This window comes from Scylla paramamosain, chromosome 29 (genome assembly GCF_035594125.1).
Source record: "Scylla paramamosain isolate STU-SP2022 chromosome 29, ASM3559412v1, whole genome shotgun sequence".
NCBI lineage: Eukaryota > Metazoa > Arthropoda > Malacostraca > Decapoda > Portunidae > Scylla > Scylla paramamosain.
The window spans coordinates 10,426,880-10,452,074 of NC_087179.1; the positions used below are offsets into that span (position 1 = coordinate 10,426,880).

The window sequence follows — 25,195 nt, forward strand, 5'->3', positions numbered from 1 at the left end:
TACCCTTGCCCAGCCTATAGGATAGATAAGCCAGGCTACACTAAGTAAAAGTCACCTAAACTGATACACCCTAGTCCATTCCAGAAAATAGTTGGGATGACAGGTAGTTTAGGCTAGGAAAGATTATACTAGGCTTGATTAGATCAAGTAACCTAACCTAACCTATAGATTAGTTAAAGTAACCTAGTCTGCTAACCTAACCTGAAGAATAGATTAAGTAACCTGGTTCAACCTACCCTAACCTAATGTATCCTGAACATAGATGGCACGGCTTCTTTTCATTTGATCCAAAGATCAAGTAACACCTCAACACTGTGAGACACAAACCCCAGCAGGTACTCACATCCCAGACACGGGGGTGACCTTGTAGACGTGCTGAGTGTTGGCCGAGGCATGACCCAGGGCAGTGTTGAGGGCTCGGTCAAGGGCAGTGGCCAGTGTGTAGGGCAGGGTGGCCAGGGGAGCCGAGCCATCATAAGGCACCAAAATGTAGGGGAAGACTCCATGGATGTGAGTGCACGCCTTCTGTCCTGTGGGGCATGATAGAGAGTGTTGAGTGTGTGCACTTATCTAACTGTATTCACCTAGTTGTGGTACACTCAGCCTTGTCTCCACTTGCCTTGTCCTGCCTCCATATCTATACACATTTGCATTGTTTAGACCTCTTGTTTGAAAATGTTTGCCTCCTATTAAAGATCACACAATCTGGAGCCAATTATGTATACAAAATTGAGAGCCTAAATCTTTTTTTTTTTTTTTATGTGGCCAAGGGCAACAAAAATCCAATAAAAAAAAAAAAAAACACTGAGATGCCAGTCCCAGAAAAGGTTCCAAAGCAGTAGTTAAAAATTGAAGGATAAGTGTCTTGAAACCTCTCTATTGAAGGAATTAAAGTCATAGGAAGTGGAAATACAGAAGCAGGCAAAAAGTTCCAAAGTTTACCAGAGAAAGGGATGAATGATTGAGAATACTGGTTAACTCTTGCATTAGAGAGGTGGACAGAATAGGGGTGAGAGAAAGAAGAAAGTCTTGTGCAGCGAGACCACAGGAGAAAGGGAGGCATGCAGTTAGCAAGATCAGAAAAGCAGTTAGCATGAAAATAGCGGTAGAAAACAGCTAGAGATGCAGCATTGCGGCGATGAGAGAGAGGGTGAAAACAGTCAGTTAGAGGAGAGGAGTTGATGAGACGAAAAGCTTTTGATTCCACCCCATCTACAAGAGCGGTATAAGTGGAACCCTCCCCCCCCTCCAGACATGTGAAACACTTCATACATGGACGGATAAGGCCCCTGTACAGAGTCAGCAGCTGGGGAGGGTGAGAAAAACTGGCGGAGACATCTCAGAATATCTAACTTCATAGAAGCTGTTTTAGCTAAAGATAAGATGGGAAGTTTCCAGTTCAGATTATAAGTATATTCTTATCTTATTCTCTCCTAAGTTATTTAATTTTAAAGGTATTATACAAGTCAACAGATACCCTTCTTGCAGACTTAACTCTTAACTCATACCTGTTATTCTATTGTCACACTGTGCAATCTCGCCCTCTCTTACACACGTACACACACACATACACACACAACAAGGCTTACACTAACCTGCCGCAGTGGCCCCAAAGATGCGGAGGACAGGGACCCTTTTGATAGGGGCCCCGCGGAAGGTGGAGTACTGAGGGTCGAGGCCAGGAACTGGGGCTGCCAGGTAATGGTCAACCGTCACAATGCGCTGGGAGAACATGCTCACCTGGCCTCCTCCACCAGGCACTCCACTCTCATGACTGTGAGAACCCTGCACATGGGAAGAAAAATACAATGTTATGAAGTGGGTGGTAAGAGTATGAGGCATGGTGAGTGTAATGCATAGGGGAGGTGAGGAGACACATGTGAGCCTGCATTAATGTTTGGGGTCTGCTGAGTGAGGTTAGGATATGACAGGGTATGTGTAAAGTGAGGATGTGGGATGAGGAGAGAGCACTGCAAAAGAATTACATCATGATTGAAAGAATTATGTACTGAATAACATGAAGGAGAGAGAGAGAGAGAGAGAGAGAGAGAGAGAGAGAGAGAGAGAGAGAGAGAGAGAGAGAGAGAGAGAGAGAGAGAGAGAGAGAGAGAGAGAGAGAGAGAGAGAGAGAGAGAGAGAGAGAGAGAGAGAGAGAATGCATAATGTAGTAAGTTGCACATACTCACTCTCTTTCTCCCACACACACACACACACACACACACACACACACACACACACACACACACAAAACAGATAGTCACACAACACACCAGCACCTCCAAGTAATGACTGTCTAGGAAAATATCAGAGAAATATGAATGTTTGGAGACTGACGAAAGAGAGAATGAGAGAGAATTGTGGGAACTGTACAGATGAAAAACATTAACAAAACACAAGAAAATTTTTTGAACTGTACAAAGCAATGATGAAGTAAAAAAAAAGCTACCTAGATAATCATGCCATCCCTCTAAGCTCCCTCTCTTGTTGTGCTTGTCACCTCTCACTCGCAGGGGGTGGAAAGAGAGTCTCCTGAATATTATCAACACAGCTCAATGTTGACATTTGGAGCATGACTGGCCAGCAGATGTTTACACTACAAAGACTGATGTTTACACTGAGAGGAAAAAGAATAATAACAGTAAAATGTGTGTGTGTGTGTGTGTGTGTGTGTGTGTGTGTGTGTGTGTGTGTGTGTGTGTGTGTGTGTGTGTGTGTGTGTGTGTGTGTGTGTGTGTGTGTGTGTGTGTGTGTGTGTGTGTGTGTGTGTGTGTGTGTGTGTGTGTGTGTGTGAGAGAGAGAGAGAGAGAGAGAGAGAGAGAGAGAGAGAGAGAGAGAGAGAGAGAGAGAGAGAGAGAGAGAGAGAGAGAGAGAGAGAGAGAGAGAGAGAGAGAGAGAGAGAGAGAGAGAGAGAGAGAGAGAGAGAGAGAGAGAGAGAGAGAATGTAAGCTGGAAGGTGGTCTAAATAATAGATATAATAATCTGTAAGTTCCTATACGAGTATTACATTAATTTAACAAACATTCTAAAAGGCTCTGGTGGGAGGGGGCACAGTGTGAATGCCATGAGGATATATATAAGACTAAAACACCACTATGGTACCTCTATAATCCTCACAAAAGGATCTGGTACAAATTTATAGTATAATCTCAAAAGCCACTAATTCATCAAAAGGAGTGATAAAATAATTCAAACTTTTTACTTCCTTTAGTTTACTTTTCACACTATAAAATCATCAAAGGTTAGTGCAAAGTTGTTCACCAGGAAATATTTTCAAGGGGTACTGTAATTTGTCAAGGGGGAATGTCAGTGGAGGATCTGTCAGGATGAAGGCCATCAAGGGGAACTTTGTCAAGGTATCTGGGTGTGAGATGTCTGTAGGAAATTATGACATCCCTTCACACTCAGCTCTTTGCTTCCCCTTCACCAGTCACCACCAGGAAAAAGACACACGAACACACACTGACAGGAGAACATTTCAAATGACATAGGTGACAGCTAGACTGGCAGACACAGTGGCTGACTGACAGGCATTCTCTCTCCCTCACATCTGGCACAGAATGGTTAGGTTTTGGTATTATTTTCAGAAGACAATACATGGAAATCAATAGGAAGTTAAGGGATGAATTTCAGTGCATTTTGAGAAATGCATACATAGTAGTAAATAGGAAATATGTACAAAATAGAGAGAATTATAATTCTGATGCTTAATACTGGATTAGAAGAATGTGGATGTAATCAAAACACCACCAAGAAAGACCACTCCAGCTCAGAGGGTGGAGATCGAGAAGGCTGTGGAGTTGAAAGCTCAGGGTGTGGTAGAGAAATTGAGCCCCTGGTCTTCCGCAATTGTCCTGGTGGGGAAGAAGGATGGGATGACGTAATGTGTGGGTTATTGTGCCCTGAATGATGTGGCCACCAAAGACTCCTATCTACTGCTGAGGGCTGATGACACACTAGATGCACTGGTGGGTGCATGCTGGTTCTCCACTCTAGATGTAAATTGAAGCTACCATCAAGTGGAAGCTGCTGAGGACAGGCCAAAAACTGTTTTCACGCATGGACAGGGATTGTGGCAGTTCCAAGTAATGAGTTTTGGTCTCATGAACACTCCAGCAACATCTGAAAGACTTATGCAGTGAGTGTTCGATGGCCTGTTGTGGAAGAGTGCCCTGGTGTATTTGGATGATATGTTACAAGCACTCTGAAGGTTAGAATCTGTTACCCAACAGGTTCTGAGCCATAAAATTGAGACTGGGACCAAAAAAATTGCAGCCTGTCTCAGAAGGTGTGGTATCTGGGGCACATAGTCAGTGGAGATGGAGTCCTGACAGACAGCATGGGGGCTGCCCTGTCTCAGATCAAGGATGGACAGGAACAAGTGATCTCATATTTTAACTGGAAGTCCACTGCCCAAGAAAGGAATTGATGTTTGGGTCCCAAGGAGCTCTTGGCAGTGATAAAGGGCACAGACCATTTTTACCCATACCTGTATGGGGCAAGGTTCACAATCAGGACAGGCCATGCTGCTCTCTGCTGGCTCAAATCCCTCAAGAATCCTGAGGGACAACCTGCCAGGTGGATGGGCAAGCTTGAGCAGCATGACTGCACCATCCATCACCACCCAGGTGGTGCCCATCCTGCCAGGACTGCGGCCACTGTAGGCACCTCAAGGCTGGTGAAGATGTAATGTGTCAGCGGGTGATCCTTCCCTTCATATCCACTGAGTGAAAGCAGGACCTTAAGCAGGCCCAGCAAAAGAACACTGATATCGAGCCTGTGGTGGAAATGATAGAGGAAAACACTGAAAGACCCCCCTGGGAATGTGTGGCTGCCATCAGTCCTGTCACAAGGCTGCTATTGAAGCCATGGGCTGTTATGAGTGTCAAGGAAGCAGAGGAGAGGAGTCAGGCTTTTGCTTTCCCTTACCTACTACCGAGATCCTGCTGGAGTAACAGCAGAAGACCACCACGGTAGCAAAATACATCCTAAACTAACTCAAAAGTGGGTGACACTGCACTGAGGAACCTGCCAGGCAGTACACCCTGTCCTGGGGTGCCCTGGGGATGTGCAGGTAGGGTGCATCACATTCCCCGAGGTCAGGTACCTCTTCCCCTCACACCGAAGGAGTCTGGGGCAGGTCAAGTTAAGATTAGGTCAGGTCAATTTTTGATTAGGCTTTGGGACAAGATAGATTGTGTCTAGAAGGTACAGACCCTGTGTTTCCCTCATAATTAACGGAAAGGCAGCCAGCCCCACGCCGCTCTGAGGCCAGCAGCCCTGCACTGGCCCGTCACAACACCCAAAATATGACTACGTGGTAGGCAGCAGAGGTAAACACTTCCCTCGCCCCACCACTCCCAGCCTGCTTGTTACCCACACTTAGCCTCCTTGATATCAGAAACAGGTCATAATTAGCAGTGGCGAGTATGTGAGTGGCGTGGCTTACCGTAGAGTGGTATAATAAGGGTCCAGGAGAGTGTTCAGGTGCTTCTTCACAACACCTGCGGGAGGTGAAACTGTAGCCGCATGGCTGCCAACCCTCCCCGCGCCTCACCCTCAACTGTCACGCCGATAATAGCTTTCATTTCCTGTAGCCGATAATCATTTAGATATATGAGGGATATATATTTTTTTTGTTGACTTTATGTTCATAGTAAAGATGTAATAACTCGTCACCTCTAAAGGTCAACAGTACCGGAAGTTGGTAATGATCAGCTGAGCGACGGCCGTAAAAATTTATTCCTAATACAATGTTTGTGATACTGACTGATTTAGAGAGGGATTTATGCTGCCTCAGATCTGGATTAATTACATTGGAGTCTGAGGCATAAGGGGACAAAATCTCAACTGTAGGGGTCACCAGATAACATGACGCAGAGGGTACTGAAGTCCAGCCAGATTTTTTTTTCCTTCTATCTCCCCCTAATGAACTGTGGACCTTTAAATGATGCTGTAAAACTCATCTCGCCTTGGAATGAAATGGCTACGCATTCTGTCCGTACCCCGCCCTCCTTTCTTCATACTGGCTCCAGATTAATAAATTATGGTTTTACGATCAGTACAAGGGAATTGACTTTCCATTAATATTTCACTCACCATTCATTGATTCAGTCTCCTTGGATCACCACCAAGGAGCTACTCTTCCCCAGTCCATCACAGACACCTATGTCCATCACATAACCTGTCTGTTGTTAGATTGTTGGAAATAGGACATGGAAAAAAAAACAAGTTTATTTCGAAATTTACTATGAATTTAAAGCATATATGGCAACCGAGGGAGCCAGTCTCTCTCTCTCTCACACACACACACACACACACTTAGGTAAATCATATAATATCCGATAAAAATATACATTATATAAAAACAATACAAGGAACATACACTAAAAAAAAAAAAAAAAAAAAAAAAAAACCTTTTCTAAGAAATCTTTATTATCTTTTTATAACAGAGATCAACAATCTTATACATGCATACATTTAAGATTCATAGGTAGGACTTGTCACTTGAGGGAAGGTGGAGCCAGGCAGGTGAATGGAGCCAGGATGTGCGGTTAAACCAAGCACTCTCATGCACACTCCACGGTGCTATGTTGGCTGTCACGCCCTCACCCCACCCTGCCACAGCTAGGTGATGGCTTATTGCTGCCACTTCCTTGTCCACCTGGGTCGGGATGTGGGGTGAGAGGGACAGCTCCACACCTCATGCTTTGTGGAGTAGACCTGGGGACTTTGGGTGGCTGGAAGGGGAGGCTGGCCGGGGCACTCCTACAGAGGGTCGTCTGGTGTGGTGGGGTGGCATGTTCTCTTGGTTGTTCTTGCCCTTCAGGAAACTCGATGTGCGGTGAAGAGTTCCCCCAAGTCCTGTGAAGAATCATTCATAGTATTTAATAATAGTCACTTTTCTATGCCTCCTTTGTACTCTCAATGTTTGTTATGATCCTCTCTACCTCTTACTTTCCTCAGTATTATACCTACAGTCAGCGAATGCTGATCTCACGTCATGTCATGGCAGCACACACTGCTTGGGAGTGTGTTTTCCTTAAGAACTCCCAGCAACCATAAAAAATGGGCAGGTACAAATTCATTTATTGGCATCTCAAGTGCGCCCTTCTTTCTCACTCATAGCCACAGCAACAATGACCATTACTTATTTCCAGAGTCACTACTTATTGCATCTTTGACGACATGTAACTGATTTTTTTCCCAGGGTTGAAATGCATTATGTTCTATTCATGTTGTGTTTGTAGTGATGAGTGCAAGGCAGATAAGTCATGGCGATATCATTCAATCATAAACCTTCACGTGTCAGGGATGAATGGTGTCCGTATAGCAAAACATTGAATTAGAAAATGCAAAACTTCCAGAACCACATGAATTTGTCAAGCAAGCCAGTGAGGAATGATCTTTTCACAATCAAGGTGGTGGCATCCCCACTGCTTCCCTTCAGCTGCCTTGCCATAACAGTCAGATTAGAAGAAGCTAAAAGCTATTGAGTAAAGATAGAGGGATGCCACTATCATGGTTGTGGAAAGAAAATTCTTCAGTATCCCTTGATGAATTTTCATGACGTTCTAGAAGTTTCACATTTTTAAATTCATGAATTTTGCTATATCAACACCAATCAAGCCCAACATGTGAAGATTTATGATTGAATGGTATCACCATGTTTTGTCTGCCTCACACTCCTCACCACAACCACCACAGCATGAAGAGAACATAATGTGCTTCACCATGAAAACAGCCATTTACACATCACCAAAGACACAATTAACAAACAATGAACACTGACACAGTTAATCTGCTTGATACTGGTCATTATTGCTATGGGTATGAGTGAGGAGAAATGCACTTGAGATGCCAGTAAGTCAATTTGTCCCAGAACATTCTTTATGCTTGCTGAGAAGCCTTAAATAAAATGCACTCCTCGAGTAGCATGTGCTGCAACAATGGAAGATTGGTGTTCGCTGACTGTACATACAAGTTACAAAAATATTACCAGTACAAAACAAATAATTTCCCACATTCAAGTAATTCTTACAACCAATACATTAACACAATAGTTTGCAAACTACAAAGCCACAAAAGGTCTCACCTTTCAACTTCTTGGTAGTGGATGAGAGGTGTTTGCTGGAAGCCTGCTGGGATACAAGGGATGGGGTGCTTACACTCCTCCTCATCCCTGCTTCTTTCCTTGGGGTGAATGACTGGGCCAGACTCTTGTGTGGTGTGCGGGTCATTCCCCTTCTGTTACCTATTCCTCGGAACCCCTATGGATGAACAAGTCAGTACCATGACATCTCAGCCATGCAACTTGGTAAATTTTCTTTATAGCATTACCTGTTCATATTACTCCAGTGCATGGATACAAGATATACATTTGACAAGGTTAAAGATATGTAAAGGGAAGGGAGGATTTCACTTTAGGTTACGTTTTACTTTTACCTTCAAATTTTCACTTAGATTCTGAGAAATGCAGGTCTAAACAAATCATTATATATTTATGGAAATACAAATATAGGATACAGCTTACAAGTCTGGATCCAGCCAGGTGGGTTAGGAAAGAACAAGTGCACTTTCAACCAGCAGCATTCACCATTGCACATACCTTAATTAATGGAGGCTTCATGGGCTGCTTCTCTGGAATGGTTAGAAGATTGGAATGACTGAATCTATTGGTGACTGGTACAAGTGGGGAACGTGTAGCTGCAGACTTCAGATCCACAGTACCTGGTGACCTCAGTTGATCTGCAACATAATGCACCCAAGAAGGCATTGCTTATCAAACTGCACAAGGATGCAAGGCTTTCTACTTTCAATCCTATTCTAACTACAAATTGAATAGTTTAACAATGTACATAGCAAATTCAAATAAAAGGCATTACCTGAAGATGAAGGACGGGTACTGAGGTCCTCTGGGCCATCAGCCTGGGATACATTAAAGGTTGCATTCAGTCCTGCCTTGTCCCCTGAAAAGAGTTGACGGGCCACAGCTGGACCTGATGTGGTGGTCGTGGTGGTGGTGGTGGTGGTGGAGGAAGGCAGTGCACTGATAACAGGCCCAGCATCTACTTGAGACAAGGTTGCAAGGTGAGCGTCTGTATGGCTTAGCTGTGAGGTACTGGAAGTCCTTTGGAGCAGCTTGGTCTCACTGTGTGCCATGCTAAGAATTCCACTTGTTGAATATGCTGGGTGGTGTTTGGGGGTGTGGGTGGACAGTACTGTGGGTGAGTGTACATCAATGGTTGCATTCAGCACCCTTGATGCAGCAGAGAGTTTTGTGTTAGAGGGCAGATTACAGGTGTTGGAAGGGTCAGCTGAAATAGGTGTGATACATGAACCAGTGGAGGGGATATCAATGGTGGTGTTGAGAGGTCTGGTCAGGGAACTGGGCATGGTGAGAGATTGGAGCATGAAAGGAGATGAAGCAGTGCTCACTGTCCTACTTGGGGTGGTGGGGATGGTGATGGAGGAGAGCCGAGAAGCATAAGGAACACTATCATAAGTAGTGTTCAAAAGCTTGGATGGGGTGTTACCAGTGGCAGTGTTAGAGGTAAGGAGGTTGTCCTGCTGTAACCCTGAGCCTGCAGCTGCATTGGCTGTGAGAATGGAACTTTTCTCATCCATATTTCTAATCATTTGAGTTGCTTGAGAGGAGAGCACTGGAGAAGTGGGTACTGTGGTGGTGGTGTTCAGACTCCTCTCCTCCCCTGTGTTTTGTGGCTTTTGGTCCTGTACAGGCTTGGGTGGGGGGCTGAGTGGCTGGGGCTGCAAAGTGCTGCTGGTGACAGAGGCCCAGGAATTTCCTAGTGGTTGGTGGTGTGGCAGAATTGATGTACTGACACTTGACATCAAACTGGATTTTCTGAAAGGGTACAAGAATAATATGGTCAGGTTTTCTGCTGTGGAAAGTATTGTGCGCTGCTGTCCAAGATCTCCATATTGTGGTGTGCTAGATTATCATTCAATGGAGCAAAGCTACACCTTTTTTTTGTAAGTCTGGCATTGCCACCACAAGTGGGGTTGAAGTGAGACGCTGACACTTCCCGACTTAGTGCTCAGTGAGCTGCCATGGAAAGAGGGTTTATGTTTCCATTCCACAATGTCCTTCCCATTTTTATGCTTCAGTATTTGCATGGCTCCAGCCAACCTCAGCAATGAAGAAAAGATCTGAATTTTTGCATGGAAGACTGAAAATGTACCAACAAAAGAAACTTCAAAGACATACAGGGTGACATGAAAGCACCATTTACTGAATGGTTCCAGCAACTTGCAGCCTTCCTCCAGACACCATACCTTTAAGAAAACCAACATCTGGGAGGCTAACAAAGATATCCAAGGCAACTGATACTCTCATGGAGCATGAGGTTATGAAGAATCCCAGGATTACAGCTGTGAACTGAAGAAGTTGCACCCAGATGTATTATATGCCTCAGAATGAACCATCCAGGAACAGCTGTAGGAGCTCAGCCTACTAATGATCAGGCTGGCAGACAAACCCCTTGCAAAGCTGATGAAAAAGGAGACTTGCATTTGCATGCCAATACAAAGACTAGACTCCAGAGCAATGGAGAAAAGTGCTTTTTAGCAATGAAAGCAGCTTCAAATCCATGAGAACTCTTCAGAAAAAATGAGACATCCCAAAAACAACGACCACTACTTGCTTCAGTACATAAATAAAACTATGAAAAACCTTCCAAGCGTAATGGTGTGGGTGCATTTTGAGGTGAATGGGGGCGAGGAAGGTTGTTTTTACTTCCTAAGAATGAAACAATGACAAGTGAATACTACATGGAAGTGCTGGAAGATCATATACTGCCTTTCTGTGAGTCACATGGTTGTAACATGTTCATGCAGGATGGCACTCCATGTCAAGCCAAAAAGGTTATGCAGTGGCTGACAAATTACAACATTCAAGTTCTTGACTAGCCAGGGAACTCGCCAGACCTCAACCCCATCGAGAACTGCTGGAGTTACATCAAGAATCGTCTTGCAGACCACAACACATCATCCATTCAGCACCCCACCAGGGAAATAAAAAAAATTGTAGTGCTGCAGCATGGCTGAGGAATACTTCAGGAATCTTGCCAAATCAATGCCTAAGCATCTAAAGTTTGTCATCAAAGTCATGGGCAACATTAAATAAATACTAGGAACTGAATTACCTCTTATTAACCTTCATAAGTGACAAAAATTATGTGAAATATTTATGAAAAAATGAGGTATGCAAAATACTTCTGGACACTGTACTTGCACAATTTCCTTCATAAAACAAAAACACAAGAGCACAACTAGAAAGCACTAATTTACACTTCAAAGCACCTACTTAGAATTCCCAATAAAACATAATTTACAAATTTATTTTGGTTCCTACTATTAATTCCTTACAACAGGAAGTCATTTCCCAAAATGTCAATTGTTTCTAACATACACAAGTCTTAACATCTGATTAATGTTATAGGTGCATACCTGAAGCTAGTGTGTGGTTCAATCATGATGGTTGGGGAGATGACTGATGTGGTGAGGCTGGGGAGGCTGGTGAAATGGTCCGCATTAAGCTGAGTTCCTACAGGCTGGCCATTTGAAGGTGCCTGGCCATCCCCTTCCTTGGCCACACTCTGCTGGTCGGCCCATGCTATCCTGCATTCGTCCAAGCCATCCACCACGTGCTGTTTGAGGAAATGCAAGGAGTGAAATGAGAAATCTAAAACGGGTTCTTAGTAAAAAGAACTTGCATCCCCACTTCTTCCAGCTTTTTACTCTTGCATGTTTAGCTGCTGATCTCTGGCCTTCCTAGCTATTTGAAAGGCATTACCTGTTCTTCATCTAGATCTTATATCTGATACATGCTTAAGTACATTTCTCATTACTTGCTTGTTACATTCTCCATTCTCCATATGCGCACTGCTGAATAAACACAAGCACTTTGCAGCAAACCAGGTGTAATTGAAACAGATTCAGTCTTTCAGCAGGACTTCATATTTATCCTCCATGTGATGTAACTGGCAGCCTCTATGGATGAGTGAGACTCTAGTCATGGTGGGAAGTCACATGCACTAAAGGTCCACTCATCCACAGTAGCAGCCTCTGTCCTTCTGTCGCCACCATCACCTCTTGTTATGCCTGCTGGGTTGAGATGAGGCCCTGCTGGCTGGGTGTAGCAGGGTGGATGAGTAGTCCTCTAGTCATGAGTAGAAATCCATGCTCCAGAGTGCTGCTCACCTACCCAACTGGACCTATTGCTGTGGCTCAGGTCTGTCATTGGCCAGTCTTCCCCAATGCAAACAAACCCTCAAACCTTTCAATTGCTACTGGAAGACACCTCCAGATTCTCAGTATTACATAACAGTCTACAGTCTTTACCAACCCTCCCTCGACTCTACTAACCTGGAAGGTACTCCGTGCCTTGGGACAATTCTGATCCTTTTCATAATGCTGCAAGTAGAGGTCCCTCACAACACCAAGAAGCACATGGACCAATTGCTCTGACGTGTGCTGCTCCTTGAAATCCTCCTGCAGTAAGGTTTGCAGGTGCTCCCCGAGCTGATGGCTGTCTCGCAAGGCAATACTGGCCTCATGTCTTTCCACTAGACTCTGGGAATCTTTGGAGAGGTGGCCTGGCTCAGGCCCAAAGTAGCTCAAGGCCTCTTGGGCCTCCTGCATCTTAGTGAGGTTAGCAGTAACCTTCTTCTTGAGAGTTTCAATGCATGTGGAAGTCTGTGAGAGTCTGTTGTCCAAGGCATTGATGGTGCGTTCACATTTCTTGAGCGTCTTGTCCAGCTTGGATGAGGCAAAGGCAACAACTTGTACCCTGGCCAGCCGGGCAACCCAATGGCAACGCTTTAATTCTGTAGCCTTGTATGACGCCTCCAGCAGCAACAGCTCCTGCCGGAGTGCTTTTTGTTCAGCACTCACATCCTGCAACTGTTTCTGTGCCCTGATCTCCTCCTCAGAAATAATTTCCTCCTGAAACATAAAACCTTTTTATGACCCTAGTAAAGTATAACTTACACGTGCAACAGCATACAGGATAAGTTGGGCGTTAAACAACTTGAATAACAACTATATTCACAAGTTTTTTGAGTACGGTGTTGGATTTAACACCCATCATCAGCAACAAGGGTTCTGAACAGGGCTCACCTTAGCCCCTTCCACTTCCACCTCCGGTGTTGAAGCCAATGGCTGGAGAGCAGCTGCCTTCAGCTCACTACGCTCAGTCTTCCACTCCTCTTCCATTGCCTGATATTCTTTTAACTGTAAACACAATGCACTTAATAATTCTATCAGACACTACACTACTTGGTATTTCAAGGATGATCTAAGTACAGGTACGTAGCACATTTTTCTCTAGAATGATGCGCTTTGGTCTAACATGAGAATAATAAATAACACTGCATGAAGGGAATGTACTTCCCAGCCTCACCTTTTCCCGCAGGCTGGTAACCTCCTCCCTAAGGCCAGCCACAACCTTGATGTAGTCAGATACATGCTGGTCAACATTTTTCACATTATTTCTGATCTGTGGGGTATAAAAGCCATTACTGGTAGCATATTTCAAGGAGCAGCAGCACTGAAGTTAAACTGTTATAGCCATCTCCATCTTGAATGAAGTATACTATCATACTCACAGTAACCTCTCGACATAAGATCCCTAAGCTATATACAAAACACAGTACAAGGTGCAAGGTACCCTAGATACTCACTGTGGTTCTAATAGTCTTGGCACGCTCAGCATAACGCAGTGTGTTGTATGTGTCCTCAAAGGAGGTGGATGCTGGGGATATGGCAGCTATCATCACGCTGCGGCAGTTTCCCCCCAAGGAATCTTTTAGGAGGCGTGTCAGCTTGCTGTCTCGGTAGGGGATGTGACGCTGCCCGTCCGCCAGAGCATTGATGCAGTTACCTGTTGCAGATTGTGGTGAAGGGCTAAAGGGAAAACAGAAAGGTGTGGGGAGGGCAGGAGGTGGAGGACAAGAATGACTGAAAAGCTCTTTGTCACGTTATACTAATCTCCTGGGACTTCATTCAAGGATGCGACAGTACAAGACCAGTAGCAGTGTACTAAAGTGTGTGCCATTAAGTGTGGTGCCTCTAGGATTTACTAACAAGTGTACATAGTGATTCCAGTAGTGCTGAAGAAACAAAGAAATGTATCAACTTTGTCATCACTGATTACAATAATAATGAAGCAATACTATATCCTCAGAACTGATTGTCAATTAAAAATGCAATACAAATCAAGGGTTATATTGAAAAAAGAGAAGCATGTGCACACAAAAACACACACTTACCAAGGGCCAGAAGAGACTTGTTAATGCTGGAACCTTCCTTAAACCTGACTCCTCTGAACCCTGTGGCTGCCCCACGTTCAGACCCAGCCAAATCAATCATAGACAACTTGGAAATGGTAACAGTAGCCTTAGCACTTGCCTCCAGGTCCTGCTGACGCACAAATATCTGCAGCAACAAAGGAACAATCCAGTTTGAGTACTTTCTGCTCTTAATTAAGGCACCTCTTAGACTCAAAAAAAAAAAAAAAAAAAAAAAAAAAAAAAAAAAAAAAAAAAAAAAAAAAAAAAATTGAGATTTCACAACCCTCAACTTTACACTATGCTGCTTCTTTATATTAGCAAAGTGTCTCTCTAGCTCTGTCAATGTCTCCCATAACCACACCTGGAACACAGCATGAGAACGGGAGGACTCGGCATTAGCATCAGTGGCATGCTGTGTTCGGTTGCTGTTTCCCTGGGCCAGCATCTGGAGCAGCTCTTCAGCATTGCTTGGTTTGTGAAGGGAGAGGCCAGGCACCATCACTTGCTGGCCCATTTCCTGTAGTGCCAAAGGCTTTCCGGTGCCCAGGAGGTCACGTACCGTCTCATTGTAAACCTGTAGGATACAGTTAGTTGGTGTCACTGTCTTGGGTCAAATTTCATCCAAGTAACAGTCCAGTTTTGACATCCACCACTGGTACAAGAGATCTTTCTACTTCACTTTGACAGCATTATCAGAAGAGATTAAGTTTCCTACACTATCAAACCAACCACAGAGAAAGCATTTTCTATAACAGATGCTTTAAACGTCAACACACACGACAATAAATTCTACCATTAAAGTACAAAAGAAGAAGAATAAATAAATAAATAAATAAATAAATAAAATACAAAAAAAAAAAAAAAAAAAAAAAAAAAAAAAAAAATTATATATATATATATATATATATATATATATATATATATATATATATATATATATATATATATATATATATATATATAAATCAACACAGCTGTCACTTCTTCCGAGTGCCTCACCTCAAGATACGAGACAGCCACTTCACATCGTTTCTGACCCTTGAGTTCATCAAGCTGTTGGTATAGCTCCTGCAGGGTGAGGGAGGTGATTCCAGGGCATTCAGGCCGCCCCAGCATGGTGTAGGTCTTCCCTGCTCCCGTGGCTCCATAGGCAAAAACTACCAGTACACAAACAGAACATGAAGTTGGAAAAGAGATTGAAGTGGCAAAAGAATACATAAAAATAATGACAAGCAGGAGGAAAAAAAAAAATAAAATAAATAAATAAATAAAAATAAATAAATAAATAAATAAATAAATAAATAAAGAAAGAAATAAAATGCGAGGGGGAAACAAAGTTGAGGGAAGGATCTAAAGTAGAGGATGTTAACTTCAGGGAAGAAAAAATACATCAAAATAATATTGAGAATGGAGAAAGAATATGTAAGGATAATATTCCCATCATACTAACATTCAAATCCCAACACAAACATCATAATGCCTATCAACTCACCTGAACAGTTGTATCCTTGGAGGAGAGTATCAATGAGGGGATGTGCAGTGACCTCATAAAGCTCTTCATTGGTTGCCTGGTCCCCAAATACATGCTCAAACACAAACTTTTTCTCCAAGGGTTGACGTTTGCTCAAATCTCGACATCGTTGTTTGGTTCCCTTAAAGAAGAACCCATCTCCAGTCTCCTCTTTCGGGTCAAACACCAGCATGTGCTTGTCCAATACGTCCACCACACATCTGTGGCCATGTGCAAGGAGACCAGGGATGGAAAATTTTGCATGAAAAGCAATGGTGGGTATGTTAACCAAACTGAAAACTAAACCAGTCTCCTCATGCTGTTTCTGTAGCATTTTCCCCTGTGACTCCCATCCTTTGCAGTTTAAAAACAGTGGCTCTACTCACAGCAAAAGAAGTGAGAGGTATCAGGCCATATACACATGGAAAGTGTTAGAAAACCTAGTGCTGGACCCTACACACAACACACTGCAAGCACACAAACACCAGCGGACTGGGCGTAAATGCAGCAGAAGAACCTTCCCCTCAAGACCCACAGGTGGAAGCAGGACCCTGCTGGCTATCAGTCTGCCCCATGAATGGCCAAGACTCTTCAACAGTCTGCCAAGGAAAGTCAGAGACCTATCAGGATGTCTGGTGAACAAGTTTAAGTCTAGACTGGACAAACTCAAGTCAGTACCAGATGAAACCCCAGTGCCGGGCTACACTTCAAGATGTAGGTCTTCCAACATGGTACCAGACTGAATAGCCCTGCTAAACAGGGATGCCATGACTGGAAGCAGCAATGGATCACCACAACTGTGGGATGGGGCCTCTAGACAACACTAAAGTTACCAAAGTAAGTTCTACCACAAGTCCACCCTCCATCTCACTTTGTCTTCCCTTCTACCTTCTCTATCAACTGGTTTTCTCCAGGCTCTTTTAACTGCTTCCTAGTCTCATCCATGCACACAGAAGCAAAGGCACACGACTCACCTTGCTCCCTTGTCTTCCTCTCGCTGGTTCTGTGGCCGCACCCTCACCACCACCTTCAGGTTGGCCTTAGAGGCAGCCCCAAACTGCACCTCCCCACTGATCCTTCTCACCAGGGCCTTCTTGCGCAGTGACGAGTTGTGCCGCCGCGGAGACTTGATGGGGGAGTTGACCCGATGCAAGGCCTGCCGGTTCTTGGTCATGGTGGAAGCGGTGGCTCTTCAAAGGGCGCCGTGGCCCACTTACTGGTGCTGTGGCCAAGAGACAAATTCACGTTGGACCAGTGGCATAACCAATTCTCAAATGCAATGGTTAGTCACTACCAAATAAAATGATCAGCTGACTAACAAAGAATGCAAGATGGCAGACACCGAAGATTCCCTCCATGTTGGAGTTCACAGAAGACACACACGCAGCATAGTGGAGAATGGCCATTAGGAAAGTGTAACTCAAGCAGCGTATCATTGGCGTATCATTGGCTGCACCTATTCACACATTCCTAGCTGCATATTAAGTGGCAGTCAGAACACTATTATATGGTTGTTAAGAGTCAAAATAAGTTGGATAGACCCCTCATTATAATTCAAGAAAACACAGTGTAACAAAATCAATCAAAATCAACAAAGAAAATTAACTAGTCATGACATTTGGTGGATGTGGCTTACTGGAAAACCAAATTGATGTTGCAGTTCTTTTCTTATAATGTTCCTTTCCCTCTCACATAACTAAAGCAATGAGTAGTACCCATGATCACCAAAACAGAATCTTTGTCCACGTTAGCACCCACCCAATCACCCTCCACCTCCACTTGGAATCAGGCAGGCTAGTGCTCCACAAGTCCTCACCCTCAAACAAAGGATCTACCCTCACAAACAAAGCTGAGTACAAAGGAAGATGAACTACAAACAAAGAGCAAATGGGGTGTTAGGTAGTGCTGTCCCATAACACTAACTTTTTTTTTTATGCAGGAAAGACAACGGCCAAGGACAACAAAAATCCATTAAATAAAAAACCCTTACACCATGACACACACCTTAACCCCTAACGTAAAAAGTCATCCTTATGAATACTTCCTACCGACCTGTGAACGTTCATGATCTGCACTGGGGGCAAATCATATTCCAGACCGTTGAGGAAGAGGCCGAGAGCGTGTGGGAGTCACCAAGCCAAGCATCACAGCCACCCCTAACTCAAGCACAATAAGGTGGTCCACTACAACCACCACTCACACCACAGGCCTCATCTCGCACCTCCACACCACGTATTACAAACCATAGGGAGAAATATATCATTAAATCACGCGAATACGGCAGAACACACTAACTGGCCGGGCTGGGTGCACAAACAAAGGCCCAAAACACTACGACCACGAGTGTCTGAGCGGCAGGAACCAGAGAACAAAGATAACCCTGAAGAGAGCGAGAGCGAGGCCACGAGAGGGGGAAGAAATCGTACTCTAAGGAAGGGTCTGTTGATCATTCCAAGGAAATCGCCGCAGAGAGGGAGGGAAAGAAGGCTCACCCACCTGTTGGACATCTCGAGGGTGGAGGACGAGGAGGCGTGGGGGTGGTAGAGGGAGACATGGGTGGGTGAGTGGTTGGTGAGAGGGAGATGGGGGGGGGGGATTGGGGAAGGGTAGCATTAGTTGGAGCCGTAACCCATTTATTTCACTGTCGATTTAAAGGAATATCATCACTTTGTAATCCCGAACAAGTACTGTTGGTTCATTTTTAAATTATTAATGACTGCACGTGATAACGGACAAAAAACACGACAGCCAATTTTTTTTTTTTTTTTCGGTTTAACTTCCACCGGTTCTGCTGCACCACGGTTAAATTAAATACATTTCACCGAACTATTACCAACTGAAGAACAAAAACAGTTACCTGCATGACAAAGCGAGTGTAAAACTTAAGCCACCCAAAAAAAAAAAAATAATAGTTTCCCCTAAATAACCAGTAAATGCCTAATCAAGAAAGCATTGCAACAGATTTCCAAAGTTATCGTAGTCTTACCCACATCACCCATTACTTACAGCTGAAATAACACCTTCTAGCCACTCAGGACAAGGTTACAGCAAGGGTGAATACCACCACCACCACCACCACCACGCCGCCATGACCTCCCCCCGGCCGCCACCCTCCTCCCACCACCTCCCCCACTAACGCTCAACAAAGGGAGGTTTTCTAACGGGAGATACTCAATTTCATATATAACCGACTACATATGAACTAATTCCTCTTACGACTCCATGTTATACAGAAATACGAGATGGGTGGTAGGAGTTAAATAAGCCCCTACATTCTCCACTCCATTTTTTTGTATGTACGAGTAATTAACCGCTTGTTATAAAGAACTTCCGGTTTCGTTTCCTATCGATTTAATATTGTTTAACTTTCCTTACTGCCTTTCTAGCCGTGATTGTCTTCCTCCATTGCACTTCAGTCCCTCACAAACACATACATAAGCTAGTACACAAATAAGTCCGACTACTTTTTGAGTCATTCCCAAATCTCGCTTCATTTACTTCCTTCCTTCACTATTTACAAACTTCAATTCCTCCACACAGGTACACCAACCACTCACGCACTTTTATGTCGCCTCTAAATGCTACTGAACACTTACCTTCATTTAAAAAACTGATAAAATGCAAGAGAATCCGTGCTGCTACCGCCGGCTTCACTCACTACGGCTACATTTAAATCTCGCCAGCCAATCAGAAGCGAGCATACATTTTCCTCCTCCTTCGGCCAATCAACACTCAGGGTTTATTTTATGTTTCAGCCAATCATGCGTCGTCTCTCGAGCAGGGAGGTTTCGCGGGAGATTTGATTTCTTGTGTTTTTCTTTAATTACTATATAATATGTAATTTTTATGACTAGATTTTAGTTTTGTGAGTCTTTTACTGTACTTCTGAGGAATTACTCCCTTCACCGCCAATCAATATTTCCCATTATTATCTACAGATTTTACAAGACAATGTGAACTATTGTCTTTTTTTTTTTACTTGTATGTCCATCCGAACAATATATTATATTGGTCTCAACATTAACTGAAGACTACCATAGCAATAAAAAAAGTTAAATTGTCTTCCAGCCAATTTCTCTGCCTCTGAACAAAGGTACAGGAAGAGATTTCAAATATGACTAGTATGATTTTGTTATCATATTTACCTGATCACATTAGTCTAAATGTAACATTACTAAGTTTTTAATACATTTATTATATCATAAATGCAGATTGATCAATTAAGTAGCTTACTACCGAATTAACTGACTGACTAATTAACAAACGAACTAGCTATAACTAAAGAGCCAACCACATAACTGACTGACTAACGAACCAACTATATACCTGACTGACTGACTAAATGACTAACAAACTAAGGATATGTAGGCCAATGTAGTGTCGGGCCAGTGAAGGCTGACGAATCCACCTTGTTATGGTAGGATGCTCACAATAATTCAAAGCTTATCCACAGCGGTGACTCAGTAGCAGGCAGTGGGAAATACCAGCTGATGCTCACGATTTATCTGAGTTACCCTATAAGGTGATGAGTGGATCTGTATGTCACTGCACCTACTAGCTATACCTATACCTGCCTGATACCTGCAAACGTGGCTTTCCTGCCCTTCCCCCCTCCTCTCTCTCTCTCTCTCTCTCTCTCTCTCTCTCTCTCTCTCTCTCTCTGCAGTATACCAGTGTTTGAAAGTACGTGTTTAAGATTAATGGAAAAAAAAAAACGACAAACCAAGTTGAAGTAAGGAGACAAACCTCCAGTTGACTTACACACGAAAAAGACTGGAAATAGCAATAAAAGTGAAGAGTAAGGAGGGGAATGGCAGGATGAGGGGGCCATCAAAGGCAAGGGATGAGAGGAATTAGAAAGTGGGCAGGTACAAAATCTACTCAGCGACTCTACAATACTTCATGTTCTAAATGAGGGGTCCCGCCAGCCAGCGGAAACTTGCGTCATTCCATGTTGTTTTCTTTCTACGTTTTCACGTTATACGTAGGACATGTCGACATATGTAAGCTTCTCTCTCTCTCTCTCTCTCTCTCTCTCTCTCTCTCTCTCTCTCTCTCTCTCTCTCTCTCTCTAGGGATGGTAGGTTGACTATTACGTGTAGGCCTACTGACTTCTTGCCGCTTCCGTTCAGGCAAATTTTTCCATTAGGACATGAAAATGAAGGTCAGCGAATCAGGCAAGGAGGCTATATACATAGTCAGGGTTTTGGAGGCCTTATCGTTCATCAAGTGGCTTGATGGTACTCATGCAGCCCAAATCTTCCTATGTTGTAAGATTTGAAAAGATATTTAACAGCAAAAGATTCAGTGGTGACAGGCGAGAAGACTTGACACACTAGGTCAAAGTTTCTGGAAGTCTTATCGTTCATTATGTGTTTGCTACTGATCGTATGGTAGTAGATGTAGCCATTATATCCTCTTTCTGTAAGATATTTAACAATAAAGCATGCAGTTCTAAGCAAAGAGCCGAGGGGCGGGATGTGCTGTCAGGAAGGGACTTAAGGACCTCCCCGTCCCGAGAGTGTTCCTCGCGCCACAACAACACGGCACCCAGGCACGTCAGGATGAGGTTAACCGTCAAAATACTGCAAGGGAGTGAGTGCACCATCAACGTGAGTATTAATACAGTGCCTCAGGGTAATGAGGATTAAGGTAAAGGCAGGAGGGAAGTCTCTGGGAGGGTCTAGACGGGTGTGTTGGCTACCCTGGTCTGGTCCCCGTCAGAGCCTTGTGCCCACACGTCACCTTTGATGGGGTAGCCTGAGGGAAGTTATGGGAAACCATCAGGCCTACATGTGGCACTCCCGATATTGTACATCTGTATCAACGTTCGCTTATCATCCTTATCCAGTATTTCCTTCCAGCTACATGCTTTACGCAAGGCGAGATTTCGTATCTTTTCTCACGAATCATCATCTTTCCAACCATCCTGAAGGTCAAAGTAAGAAGTGGCAGGCTAAATATGAAGGCATGCAACTTACTGAAGGTGGGAGGGGGTAGGGGAGACCCAGGTCTAACCACTCATCAAACAGCTGGGAAGGCACCTGACCTTGAAATCAGTGACAAACTATAGCGATTCTTAAGATACTTGCAAGTGTGTGATAATCACACAATTCATGGTAGGTGCACCAAAACATACCTGAGCGTGTGCTTGCTGACTGAGGGGGTTTGCAGGGTGCTTGTGTGTTTGCACACCAAAATGCTATTCATGAACTGATACAGAAATTGTAAAAAATTCTGTTCATGAACCGATTTGTTCACGAACAAGACCATTTGTGTACTGAGGTTTCACAATATCACTTATCTCATGAAGTTAATGACCGCAATCCTTGAAACATATAGAAGTAAGAGATCCTGACCCTTTATCTAATCCAAATTCAAATGGTTATCCTAAATGGTGTTCTGATTATATCCTAACACCTTCATTCCTCACAGAACATTCACACATTATGTTGTCTGAGAGTAGTTTTCAGTGGAGACTATTTTGAGTTGAAATTGCAGGGAATAAGCAAAAAGTCACTAGGGTTGTCCATGGCAGTTTCTGTATAATACATAACTGTGATATATCTATGTCCATCTGTCTTCATGTCTTTGAATTTGTCTATTCTTCACTTAGAGCTGATATTGACTTTGCACCAACGACCTGAGAACTAGATCTGTTCCAGTCATCCACCGTCCTATTTTGAGAATCAGTTTCTTACTGTCTTTTTAAAAACAACTTTACAATGCTTGAACCCATTATTTCTTGTCCTGTCATACGCCAGACCTCACAGCTGCTTCAAGACTAAGAAGGGATGTCATCACAATGTATTCAGATATTTTGAATGTTTTGTGATGGAAGGGAAACTGAAATTGACAGAATCACAATTTATGGCATACAAATTACCTTAAATCACAAGTTAACAATCTTCTTCCATTGTTCATTGCTCTGTTATTTCATCCTAATTTGATTTGTTAGGTGCCAGAGACAACCAAGGTGGGTGAGGTGAAGACATCTGTGGAACAAGCCCTGAATGTGCCTGCCAACTCTCAGCGACTTGTCTACAAGGGGAAGACTCTCTCAGGTGAGTTTTGGTGACTGTATCACAATACCTAAGACTAGATAATGGTAGTGTTGTCCTCTGTACACAACCATCATCATCATACTTAATCCACTCTCAAACTTTTATAGTGCTTCTCATTATCCTGTAGCAGTATAGCATCAGCAGATTGAAAGTGCCCCATTCCAGCCTGCTCTGACTAAATTTTCCTTTTTTATCTTTCTGGATTCATAGTCTTTGATGAACTTAAGTTTCCTTCATACCTACCATCTTGCCATCATTCTCTAAAGTCTAAATCATCCCCTCTTGATATGCTCAGTGGACAAATATTTAGACAAAAATACTACATATATGTACTCCACAGATGAGATGAGCCTGAGGGAGGTTGGGGTGACTGATGGAGGCAAGATTCACCTGATGGTGAAGAAAGGCGAAGGAGTAGCCAGCAATCCCCCAGCACCTGGCTCCTCCAAGACCCCTGGCTCTCCCCCTGCCCTAGACTTCTTCATGCAATTGGACACCTTCCTTGCCAAACACCTCACTCAGGAACAGACTAACAAAGTGGTCAATGAATTTAGAAAGGTACTGCTTACTGCCATCACTCATGTATTATAGTTAAAAGATGATTAACTTGCTGCATTCATTTTTACTGTATTCTGCTTTCTCCTGTCATTCTTTGGGTCTTGGATCAACTGTCTTGATGCAAAATCTGACAGCAGATATTTTATAATATTGATCAGAGGTTCTATGATTGAAGAAGAAAGCTAAACATAGTAATATTGAGTGTGGCAGTATGTGCATGTGTACTTGTGAGTATGTAAATGAATTTAAGCGTCTCTCAGCAGTCTTGGAAAAATGCAACTACTTGAAAGATTAAATTTCTCTTTTTGGGGAAGGTTTGTAATGAAAATTTTGATCTTATAGACTTGCTGTTGGTAATGGCTGTGTTCTTTGGCAATAGTGATGGCACAGAAGTGTGGAGTGTGCACAGTTTGAAAATTACTGCTTTGATCCTAAACTTTAGTTATTGAGGTGCACCTATGATGGTGTTTTGGTGACTTTTATTGGTTCTGTGTATGAATCATTCAATTTTTTTCCTCTTTCAGAATTGCCAGTTGATGGTGGACAGCATGAACTTTGAAGACATTGAGAGATTTGCTGCTAGCAACTGTACTGAGTTTTAAGGAGTTAGGTGTGATGTAGATTTGTGAGTGTGAGTGTGTGGAAGAAGGTGGGAGAGGGGAGGGAGAGAGGCTGAGGCAGGGCATGGCAGCCTTATCTGGGCCAGTGATGTCACTCTTATCTTGACTTTACAGTGTGTGAGCATGTATGTGTGAGTGTGAATGAGTTGAGTGAATGGGTGAGTGAGTGAGTGAGGTGGTGCAACATTTGATCAACACCTTCAGCATTATATTTACTTCAAGATACCTTGACTCCTTTACCTGTATTTCTTGTGAAGTGCTTAACTCATCTCAGTGACTGACTGAGAGTTGTACACATGTCTATTCCACATTACTGGCTGACAGCCAAGAGATAGAGAGAGACAGAGGTGTTAGTTCTCTGGTCTGTCTGCAGATTTGTACAGTCACTTGGTGCACAGATTTGCATGTACTGGTGGAGTGCACAAGTTAAATGTGTCTCTGCTGCTGCCTTGGCTAATTACATTACTGTTTTTTATATACTCACGTATTGTTTATCTTGTTTACATACATACAATGGTGATGTAGTATGCAAACTCCCAGTTGATACTTGTCGTTAGTACAAAGAAAGGTCAGTTAATTGAAGATTATTGGTGTAAATGGTTTTTTACTGACGACTGATGTAGTGGTGGTCAGGAAGGGAGGGAGGGGACAAAAAGTTAATGGGAGTTTTGAAAATGGAAAAATGTGTGTCATTAAGGAGTTAGGATATATGAATGAGAGAGAGAGAGAGAGAGAGAGAGAGAGAGAGAGAGAGAGAGAGAGAGAGAGAGAGAGAGAGAGAGAGAGAGAGAGAGAGAGAGAAATTCATTATCTTGTACAATTTTACTGTTATGTAGCCAGTATGAAAAGTAACACATAAATTAACAATTCTGTCAAGAGTAAAATGAAAATGGCATGCTGTGTGTTTATGTCTGCAGAGTTTTCTCTCCTCAGGGTCACATGGTGTGGGTGGGTGGGTGGACGGGTGGGCAGGGAAGTTTGTAAACTCGGCCTACAACTGAGCCCCTGGATTCTGGTTGTATTAAGAAGTGTAATTTGGTCCTCATGTCTTTGTGTAAGCATAAAATAAAGAAGCATAGTTTTAAGCTACCTCTTCAACTTGTCATGTTTTATTATTTTGTGCTTAACCTCTGC

The 25,195-nt window shown here is 43.3% G+C and overlaps 3 protein-coding genes across 11 annotated transcripts in view; 1 reads left to right on the forward strand and 2 right to left on the reverse strand.

Moving 5' to 3' along the window:
• LOC135115731 (uncharacterized) overlaps window positions 1-5,552 on the reverse strand; it is a 62,950-nt gene extending 57,398 nt beyond the window's left edge. For all 6 annotated transcript variants that reach the window (XR_010276036.1, XM_064032674.1, XM_064032673.1 and 3 more), the window contains exons 1-3: window positions 5,447-5,552; window positions 1,596-1,785; window positions 344-530 (exon numbers count right to left, since the gene is read on the reverse strand). Coding sequence is in view for 5 of the 6 variants with exons in the window: in XM_064032674.1 (XP_063888744.1) it covers window positions 344-530; window positions 1,596-1,734 (326 nt within the window). In the remaining variant the exon portion in view is untranslated. The remainder of the gene's footprint in view (window positions 1-343; window positions 531-1,595; window positions 1,786-5,446) is intronic.
• Window positions 5,553-6,414: 862 nt separating this feature from the next.
• Window positions 6,415-19,555, reverse strand: LOC135115269 (kinesin-like protein KIF18A). Of its 4 annotated transcripts, none has more exons than XM_064031841.1 (15): window positions 19,416-19,555; window positions 16,794-17,041; window positions 15,802-16,040; window positions 15,309-15,466; window positions 14,671-14,883; window positions 14,289-14,454; window positions 13,701-13,900; window positions 13,421-13,516; window positions 13,138-13,251; window positions 12,385-12,963; window positions 11,467-11,666; window positions 8,883-9,862; window positions 8,606-8,745; window positions 8,093-8,267; window positions 6,415-6,861 (listed from the first exon to the last, which is right to left on the reverse strand). In XM_064031841.1, the coding sequence occupies exons 2-15, from the start codon at window positions 16,991-16,993 to the stop codon at window positions 6,701-6,703; spliced, it is 3,621 nt and encodes a 1,206-aa protein (XP_063887911.1). In that variant the 5' UTR covers window positions 16,994-17,041; window positions 19,416-19,555; the 3' UTR covers window positions 6,415-6,700. The 4 variants fall into 4 exon arrangements, with proteins under 4 accessions (XP_063887911.1, XP_063887915.1, XP_063887912.1 ...); XM_064031845.1 differs by lacking the exon at window positions 19,416-19,555 and adding an exon at window positions 18,826-18,910; XM_064031842.1 differs by lacking the exon at window positions 19,416-19,555 and adding an exon at window positions 18,316-18,459.
• A 1,595-nt stretch (window positions 19,556-21,150) lies between these two features.
• LOC135115270 (ubiquitin-like protein 4A-B) lies at window positions 21,151-24,865 on the forward strand. The gene is made up of 4 exons (XM_064031846.1): window positions 21,151-21,431; window positions 22,778-22,883; window positions 23,224-23,441; window positions 23,966-24,865. The coding sequence occupies exons 1-4, from the start codon at window positions 21,210-21,212 to the stop codon at window positions 24,041-24,043; spliced, it is 624 nt and encodes a 207-aa protein (XP_063887916.1). The 5' UTR covers window positions 21,151-21,209; the 3' UTR covers window positions 24,044-24,865.
• The last annotated feature ends 330 nt before the right edge of the window (window positions 24,866-25,195 follow it).

Coding starts and splice junctions, on each gene's coding strand:
- LOC135115269 (XM_064031841.1), bottom strand. CDS start 16,993: ATGACCAAGAACCGGCAGGCCTTGCATCGGGTCAACTCCCCCATCAAG. Junction 16,041..16,793: donor GAGGAAGACAAGGGAGCAAG/GTGAGTCGTGTG, acceptor ACATGGCCACAG/ATGTGTGGTGGACGTATTGG. Junction 8,268..8,605: donor TGAAGCCTCCATTAATTAAG/GTATGTGCAATG, acceptor GTTCATCCATAG/GGGTTCCGAGGAATAGGTAA.
- LOC135115270 (XM_064031846.1), top strand. CDS start 21,210: ATGGTAGTAGATGTAGCCATTATATCCTCTTTCTGTAAGATATTTAAC. Junction 21,432..22,777: donor GGAGTGAGTGCACCATCAAC/GTGAGTATTAAT, acceptor TTGATTTGTTAG/GTGCCAGAGACAACCAAGGT. Junction 23,442..23,965: donor TGGTCAATGAATTTAGAAAG/GTACTGCTTACT, acceptor TTCCTCTTTCAG/AATTGCCAGTTGATGGTGGA.